The sequence below is a fragment of the Lolium perenne genome, chromosome 2, assembly GCF_019359855.2.
Source record: "Lolium perenne isolate Kyuss_39 chromosome 2, Kyuss_2.0, whole genome shotgun sequence".
NCBI lineage: Eukaryota > Viridiplantae > Streptophyta > Magnoliopsida > Poales > Poaceae > Lolium > Lolium perenne.
In genome coordinates this window covers 88,829,465-88,838,144 of record NC_067245.2, presented here as the reverse complement: position 1 = coordinate 88,838,144, position 8,680 = coordinate 88,829,465, and the positions used below count along the sequence as shown (strand labels likewise).

Genomic DNA, 8,680 nt, shown 5'->3' with positions numbered 1-8,680 from the left:
CATGGTGTAAGCATGCGCCAAGTCAACCCAGTAAAGCATCAAAGGAGAATACCACATTATTATGCTTTTATGATGGAAACAACACATGATTCTTTCAATGACACATTATGAACTCTCAGCTATTTGAAACAAGTCATGGTACAACAATAAATACTAAGCATATGACAAGAATAACAGCCAACATGACATGCCAAAGTCTATGCCACAGTCTAGACAAGCTTTCTTTTGCATCACTATAGTCATGAAATATTTTACTCGTATCCAAAACCAATCAACTTATTTGAAATAACTCTCAGAGATGAAATACATTATGGATCTGAGAGATAATCATACACAAATAAAGAATACTAAAGAGCTCTGAACAAAGTTCAAGTGAAAGAACTAGAGCTAAACGCAATACTAGAAAACTAGAACACTCGCAGAACAATAACAATGAAAACTAGAGCGTTCTATGCAATTAAAACGGAGCGGGTCTTTCTCAAAAAAAAATGTGCTGGGATCCACCATATGCTACAGTAACAAAACTAAATTAAACAAAAAACAAAAATAAAGACGCTCCAAGAACAACACATAGCGTATGAAGCAATAAAAATATAGCGCATAGAGAGATGACATGTTGCTTTGTTGATAAAGAGGGGATGCCTTGGCATCCCCAAGTTTTGATGCTTGTACCTCTTGAATATGTCTTGGGATGCAGGGGTATCCCCAAGCTTGAGATTTTGTCCATTCTTTATCTCATCACATCATTCTTCTTTTCCTACACTTGAAAACTTCGTTCATACAAAACTTCACACAATTCTCTATTAGTACCATTAGTACAATCAAAATAAACAAATCTACTTGGGTTCAGTATTAGCATATATAAAAAATCTATTAAATCATCAGATACTGCAGCAACCTTTCAAAAAGCTTTTTGATCAAAAGAACTAAAAAAGAAAGAGAGTCAAGAGGCAAATGCAAATAGTGCAGAAATCTGTCTAAACAGAACAGCACGTAAAGATCATTTTTTAGAAAATCCTCTGTCACTCATATCGAAAATTTGTCAACTAAAGAAAGTTAGATAATAACCTGGGGCATATTCATAAAAATGACAGCTCAAAGTTGTGATATGGCTATTTTTACGAAATTTTATGGTAACAGCACATAATCTGTTTTCAGGACAACAATTTTCCCAAATCTTACTTTCTTCCTATTAGAGGCTATTTTTGGCACAAAAACGAAATAAAAAAGATAAGGAGAGGTTATTACAGAGTTAATAACTTCAAAGACTCAACAAAAATAAAAATTACTAAAAATAAACATGGGTTATCTCCCAAGAATGCTTTTCTTTAACGCCTTTCAGCTAGGCTTGATAGTTTGAGAATATGCTTACATAAGAAATATGCATTGAAGTAAAAGGGAGCATCAAGAAGCAACTATAAAACAAATTTAAGTCTAACCCACTTCCTATGCATAGGAATCTTGTACACAAATAAATCCATAAAGAACAAAGTGACAAGCATAGGAAGATAAAACAAGAGTAACTTCAAAATTTTCAGCAGATAGAGAGGTGTTTTCGTACCATGAAAACTTCTACAACCATATTTTCCTCTCTCATTATAACTTTCAGTAGCATCAAGAATAAACTCAACAACATAACTATCACATAAAACATTTTTATCATGAGCCACATGAATAAAATAATTATTACTCTCCACATAAGTATAATCATTCTTATTAATTGTAGTGGGAGCAAATTCAACAAAATAGCTATCATTATTATTCTCGTCCATAATCATCAGATATAGGAGACATATTGTAGTCATAATTAATTTTCTCCTCAATAGTAGGTGGACTGAAAATATCATATTCATCATTATAATTTTGATAGCAATTTTCTCCTCTAAAGTTGGGGAACTAAAAAGATCATTTTCATAAAAACTAGCTTCCTGATACGTCTCCAATGTATCGATAATTTCTTATGTTCCATGCCACATTATTGATGTTATCTACATGTTTTATGCACACTTTATGTCATATTCGTGCATTTTCTGGAACTAACCTATTAACAAGATGCCGAAGTGCCAGTTGCTATTTTCTGCTGTTTTTGGTTTCAGAAATCCTAGTAAGGAAATATTCTCGGAATTGGACGAAATCAACGCCCAGGGTCCTATTTTGCCACGAAGCTTCCAGAAGTCCGAAGAGGAGACGAAGTGGGGCCACGAGGTGGCCACACCCTAGGGCGGCGCGCCCCCCCCCCTTGGCCGCGCGGCCCTGTGGTGTGGGCATGGGCGGCGCTGGGTGTATGCCCCTGTCTTCCATGGAATACCCAAGATTTAGATGGGAAAAAAATTTGCATGTATTTGGCCCAGCCCAATACACAGGAAGTCAGGAACGATCTTTCACCGAACCGGCCATCGCACGCACGAGGCTCGCAGACTCGCAGCACGCACGCACGCACGCGACGCGCCTAGCCTCGACGACCTTACCTGCCCACGCCGCGTCGCCGCCCCACGACCGCCGCCGGCGATGGAGCCCGGAGCAGCAGCAGGCGACGCCCCCGCGCCCGCCGCAGCGGCGCCCCGGCCCGCGCCCGCCGTCGCCGCCGACCCGCGCCCAGCCCCTCCTCCCGTGCCTCCCGTCCGCGCGCCGCCCCATCCCCATCCCAGCGTCCCCGAGCAGCAGGCGACGGCCCCGCGCCCGCCGCGGCGGCGCCCAGCCCCGCGCCCCGCCGACCCGCGCCCCAGACCCTCCTCCCGTCCGCGCCGCCCCATCCCCATCCGAGCGTTCCCGAGCAGCGAAGGTACTGCCCATCTGCCCCCAATTTTATTTCTTGTTATTACTTAATTGCTTGCTTCCTAGAGAAATTATCCACTCCTACTAGCTTCATACAATCATAGATGCAAGATTTTAAATTTTTGTTTCTTGTTTTTATTGTAGAAGAAGAAGAGTGGTATTGTTGGTAGTAGCATACATACAATGTGGGAAAAGGCTGCAAAAACAAGGAAAATGAATGAATCATCCACACCGAATCAGACAACAACTGCATCTAGTGTTGAGAGCAATTTGCAAATGGTTTTATGGCAAGCACCGGAGAGTAGAGAAGAAACCTCAACACCTCATGTAGAAGTAGAAGATGATGAATCTATAGATGAAGATGATGAAATGATGCAAGCAGATTTAGAGGCACTCGAACATGATCCTGGAAAGTGGATTCCCATCTCTATGTATGATGTCAATGATCAAGATAGAGTAAGAAGAAGATTTATTGAGATGGGGCCATGTCAACCAAAGAATCATAAATTTGAGTTTACAAATAAAGGTGGAAGAGAGCGTCGCTTTTCCGCTGTTTGGTTTAAAGACTTTCCATGGATTGAGTATAGTGTGGAAAAAGAAAGAGCTTTTTGCTTTGTTTGCTATTTATTCAAGGATAAAACAAGATGTCCCGGTGGAGATGCTTTTGTGAAGAAGGGATTTAATAACTGGAACATGAAGAAGAGATTGAAGAAACATGAAGGTGAGGTTAGTAGTGCTCATGCTGAAGCTCAAGAGAAGTATGATAGGTTCAATTCACCACAAACATCAATTCGGGAGTCTATTGCTTCAAACACCACACAATACAAGGCTTTGTATAAACAGCGTTTGACATGGACACTCAAGTGTGTGAGATATCTGTTGCACCAAGGCTTGGCATTTAGAGGACATGATGAAAGTGAAGACTCACTAAACAAAGGAAATTTTCTTGAGCTTCTAAATTGGCTAGCAGGAAATTTTGAAGAGGTTAACAGAGTTGTTCTCAAGAATGCTCCACGGAACTGCAGGATGATTCACCATGATATACAACAAGAGGTGATAGAATGTTGTGCAAAAGAGACTACTAAACTACTCATTGAAGAACTTGATGGTGGTCATTTTTCAATACTTGCAGATGAGTCTAGTGATGTGTATCAGAATGAGCAGTTGGCTGTTTGCTTGCGTTACATTGATAAGAAAGGAAGGGCGGTTGAAAGATTCCTTGGTCTTTCTCATGTTGAAGATACTACCTCTTTGACACTGAAAACCGCAATTCAGAAAATGCTTATGAATTACAATTTGACCTTTGCAATGGTGCGTGGGCAAGGATATGATGGAGCTAGTAACATGAAAGGTAATGCTAATGGCCTGAAAAAACTAATTATGGATGAGTCCCCTTCTGCCTATTATGTTCATTGTTTTGCCCATCAACTACAGTTAACTCTTGTTGCTGTTGCAAAGGAGAGTGGTGATTGTACTTGGTTCTTTCAGCAGCTTGCACACTTGTTAAATGCTCTTAGCATGTCTTGTAAAAAGATGAGATTGCTTCGGATAGCACAGGCTGAAGAACTCATTGCTTCATTGGAATTGGAAGAAGTAGAAACAGGGAGTGGGCTGAATCAGGAAATGGGTTTGGGAAGGCCATGTGATACACGTTGGGGCTCTCACTTCAAAACTGTGAACCATGTCATCTCTATGTATGGTGCACTACGACGAGTCCTTCGCAAGATTGGAGACGAGTACAATAGTGCGGAGGCACAAGCGGCTCTAACCATAGAGACAACATTTCTATCATTTGAGTTTGTTTTCATGGCACACTTGATGCAAGAAATATTTGGATACACAGATGATTTGAGTAGAGCTTTGCAAAAGCAAGATGAAGATATTGTTCATGCTATTCAGGTTCTCGATGACACAAAGTTCTACTTGGGGGCTTTGCGGTCTGATGCCGGATGGGATGATTTTCTCACAAAGGTCACATCTTTTTGTACAAAGCATAAGATCAAAGTTGTTGATATGGAGGGTCCTTACTTCCCCGTTGGCCGGCCTAGAAGGGGTGTATGCAATGGTGTGACCAATTACCATCGCTTCAAGGTAGATATGTTTGTGTCTGTCATTGATATGCAAATTGGTGAGCTAAATGGCAGATTTGATGAGGTAAACACAGAGCTACTTATTTGCATGGCATCATTTAGTCCACTTCATCTATTTGCTGCTTATGATCAAGAGAAGTTGGTTAAGCTTGCTACAAAGTTTTATGCTTCTGATTTTACAAGAGATGAACTAGCAAGGCTTCCATGGCAACTAAACATGTATGTTGCTAATTTGCGTAGAGATGAAAGATTTCAAAACTTGAAAAATCTGTCTGAGCTATCAGTTATGCTTGTCAAGACAAAGAAGCATGAACAATATCATATTGTTTACAAGCTTCTTAAGTTGGTATTGATTCTACCAGTAGCCACTGCTAGTGTTGAAAGAATGTTCTCTTCAATGAGCTATTTGAAGAATAAGCTAAGGAACAAAATGGGTGATGACTATTTGAACTATTGTATGGTTACATTTGTTGAGAGAGATTTCTTCAGGCAAGTAAAGGATGAGGATATCATCAATCTCTTCCAAAAAGGCAAGCGCAAAGTTATAATGTAAGATGGAACATCATCACTTTATCAATAAAAAGGTACCTATGTATTCATGTCGTTATCGGCTTATAAATTGAAATATTGCTATTGTTGTCATGCTAGTGTTGTTTTATTCATATATTGATAGTATTGTGATGTTTGATTCATATACTACATTTAGAGCAAAAAAAATTTTTTGGGCGGAATACCCAGGCGCCATTTCCTGGCGCCGCCACTGGGTGTGGGCCCCTCGTGCCACCTCCTGACCTACCCTTCCGCCTACTTAAAGCCTTCGTCGCGAAACCCCCAGTACCGAGAGCCACGATACGGAAAACCTTCCAGAGACGCCGCCGCCGCCAATCCCATCTCGGGGGATTCAGGAGATCGCCTCCGGCACCCTGCCGGAGAGGGGAATCATCTCCCGGAGGACTCTACGCCGCCATGGTCGCCTCCGGAGTGATGTGTGAGTAGTCTACCCCTGGACTATGGGTCCATAGCAGTAGCTAGATGGTTGTCTTCTCCCCATTGTGCTTCATTGTCGGATCTTGTGAGCTGCCTAACATGATCAAGATCATCTATCTGTAATTCTATATGTTGCGTTTGTTGGGATTCGATGAATAGAGAATACTTGTTATGTTGATTATCAAAGCTATGTCTATGTGTTGTTTATGATATTGCATGCTCTCCGTTATTAGTAGATGCTCTGGCCAAGTTGATGCTAGTAACTCCAAGAGGGAGTATTTATGCTCGATAGTGGGTTCATGTCTCCGTGAATCTGGAGGGGTGACAAGAACCTCTAAGGTTATGGATGTGCTGTTGCCACTAGGGATAAAACATTGGTGCTATGTTCAAGGATGTAGTCACTAATTACATTACGCGCAATACTTAATGCAATTGTCTGTTGTTAGCAACTTAATACTGGAGGGGGTTCGGATGATAACCTGAAGGTGGACTATTTAGGCATAGATGCATGCTGGATAGCGGTCTATGTACTTTGTCGTAATGCCCAATTAAATCTCACTATACTCATCATAATATGTATGTGCATGGTCATGCCCTCTTTATTTGTCAATTGCCCAACTGTAATTTGTTCACCCAACATGCTGTTTATCTTATGGGAGAGACACCTCTAGTGAACCGTGGACCCCGGTCCAATTCTCTATACTGAAATACAATCCCATCGCAATATCGTTTCTCAAGTTTTCTCGCAAACAATCATCTTCCACACAATACGGTTAATCCTTTGTTACAGCAAGCCGGTGAGATTGACAACCTCACTGTTTCGTTGGGGCAAAGTACTTTGGTTGTGTTGTGCAGGTTCCACGTTGGCGCCGGAATCCCTGGTGTTGCGCCGCACTACATCCCGCTGCCATCAACCTTCAACGTGCTTCTTGGCTCCTCCTGGTTCGATAAACCTTGGTTTCTTTCTGAGGGAAAACTTGCTGCTGTGCGCATCATACCTTCCTCTTGGGGTTCCCAACGAACGTGTGAGTTACACGCCATCAAGCTCTTTTTCTGGCGCCGTTGCCGGGGAGATCAAGACACGCTGCAAGGGGAGTCTCCACATCCCAATCTCTTTACTTTGTTTTTGTCTTGCTTAGTTTTATTTACTACTTTGTTTGCTGCACTAAATCAAAATACAAAAAAATTAGTTGCTAGTTTTACTTTATTTGCTATCTTATTTGCTATATCAAAAACACAAAAAAATTAGTTACTCGCATTTACTTTATTATCATGTCTAGTCCCGTAGTTGTTACTCTATCACCTGAGGAATCGATCTTCACTTTTAAACAAGGAGGTGAAGAGAATTTTAAAGAAGCATGGTCTAGAATTTTTGATGCTTATAGTAAAACTGAACCTAAAATGACCTTAAGTTTGCTTCTTAGTAATTTCTATTTCGGGCTTATTCTTCGCTATAGATATGCCTTAGATGCTGTAGTGGGAGGAGATTTCCTTCATTGTGATGGGGATCAAGCTTTTAATGCTATAAGGAAATTGATTACATCATTTAGCTCCGATAATAATTTTGATCCATCTCATGCTAGCATGCATAATAGATTAAACACTATTGAAACAAATATATCATGTTTAAAAGAAGTGTATAACCGAATTCGCGAATATTATGATTATGTTCCATTAAGCTTCGAACCTTCAATGTGGGTGCCTACCGTTAAAGCTACTATTGGTGGTGAAACTTTTCCTGCTCGTTGTGATATTATGTCCGAGTTTTGCCTCATGCCTGAAAAAATTTATAAATCTTTGACACTTTGGGGACTTACTGAAGGGGGAGAAGAAATAACTCTTACGGATAACTCTGTTGTAATTCCTAAGGGTATAGCTGAAGGTGTTTTCACAACCTTTCTTGGAAGGACGGTATCCACTGATTATCTCGTTATTGAATGTGTAGGGACAGGACAAATCACGCTTGGAAGATCCCTGCTGAAACTCATGGGAGCAGTCATAGATGTTGGGAAAGGCACTCTAAATTTTACCTCTACACCCGGATGCGGTCATGTATTCCCCAGACCAAAGAGTAGGAATAAGAGTAAGAAAGGTAAGAGCAACACCCCTGGTAAGAATGCCGATGCACCACCCTTCGATAATACTTGATACACACTTTCTGCGCCTAGCTGAAAGGCGTTAAAGAAAAGCGCTTATGGGAGACAACCCATGGTTTTTACCTACAGTACTTTGTTTTTATTTTGTGTCTTGGAAGTTGTTTACTACTGTAGCAACCTCTCCTTATCTTAGTTTAGTGTTTTGTTGTGCCAAGTAAAGTCGTTGATAGTAAAGTTCATACTAGATTTGGATTACTGTGCAGAAACAGATTTCTTTGCTGTCACGAATCTGGGCTGTTTTCCCTGTAGTTAACTCATAAAATTATGCCAATTTACGTGAGTGATCCTCAGATATGTACGCAACTTTCATTCAATTTGAGCATTTTCATTTGAGCAAGTCTGGTGCCTCGATAAAATTCGTCAATACGAACTGTTCTGTTTTGACAGATTCTGCCTTTTATTTCGCATTGCCTCTTTTGCTATGTTGGATGAATTTCTTTGATCTATTAATGTCCAGTAGCTTTATGCAATGTCCAGAAGTGTTAAGAATGATTGTGTCACCTCTGAACATGTTAATTTTTATTGTCGCTAACCCTCTAATGAGTTGTTCTAAGTTTGGTGTGGAGGAAGTTTTCAAGGATCAAGAGAGGAGTATGATGCAACATGATCAAGGAGAGTGAAAGCTCTAACCTTGGGGATGCCCCGGTGGTTCACCCCTGCATATATCAAGAA

At 40.8% G+C, this 8,680-nt stretch overlaps 1 protein-coding gene across 1 annotated transcript; it reads left to right on the top strand.

Moving 5' to 3' along the window:
• The first annotated feature begins 2,699 nt into the window (after positions 1-2,699).
• On the top strand, positions 2,700-5,464 carry LOC127333197 (uncharacterized). The gene is made up of 2 exons (XM_051359537.2): positions 2,700-2,782; positions 2,920-5,464. Exon 2 carries the CDS (start codon positions 2,959-2,961, stop codon positions 5,416-5,418), a length of 2,460 nt encoding a protein of 819 aa, XP_051215497.2. The 5' UTR covers positions 2,700-2,782; positions 2,920-2,958; the 3' UTR covers positions 5,419-5,464.
• The last annotated feature ends 3,216 nt before the right edge of the window (positions 5,465-8,680 follow it).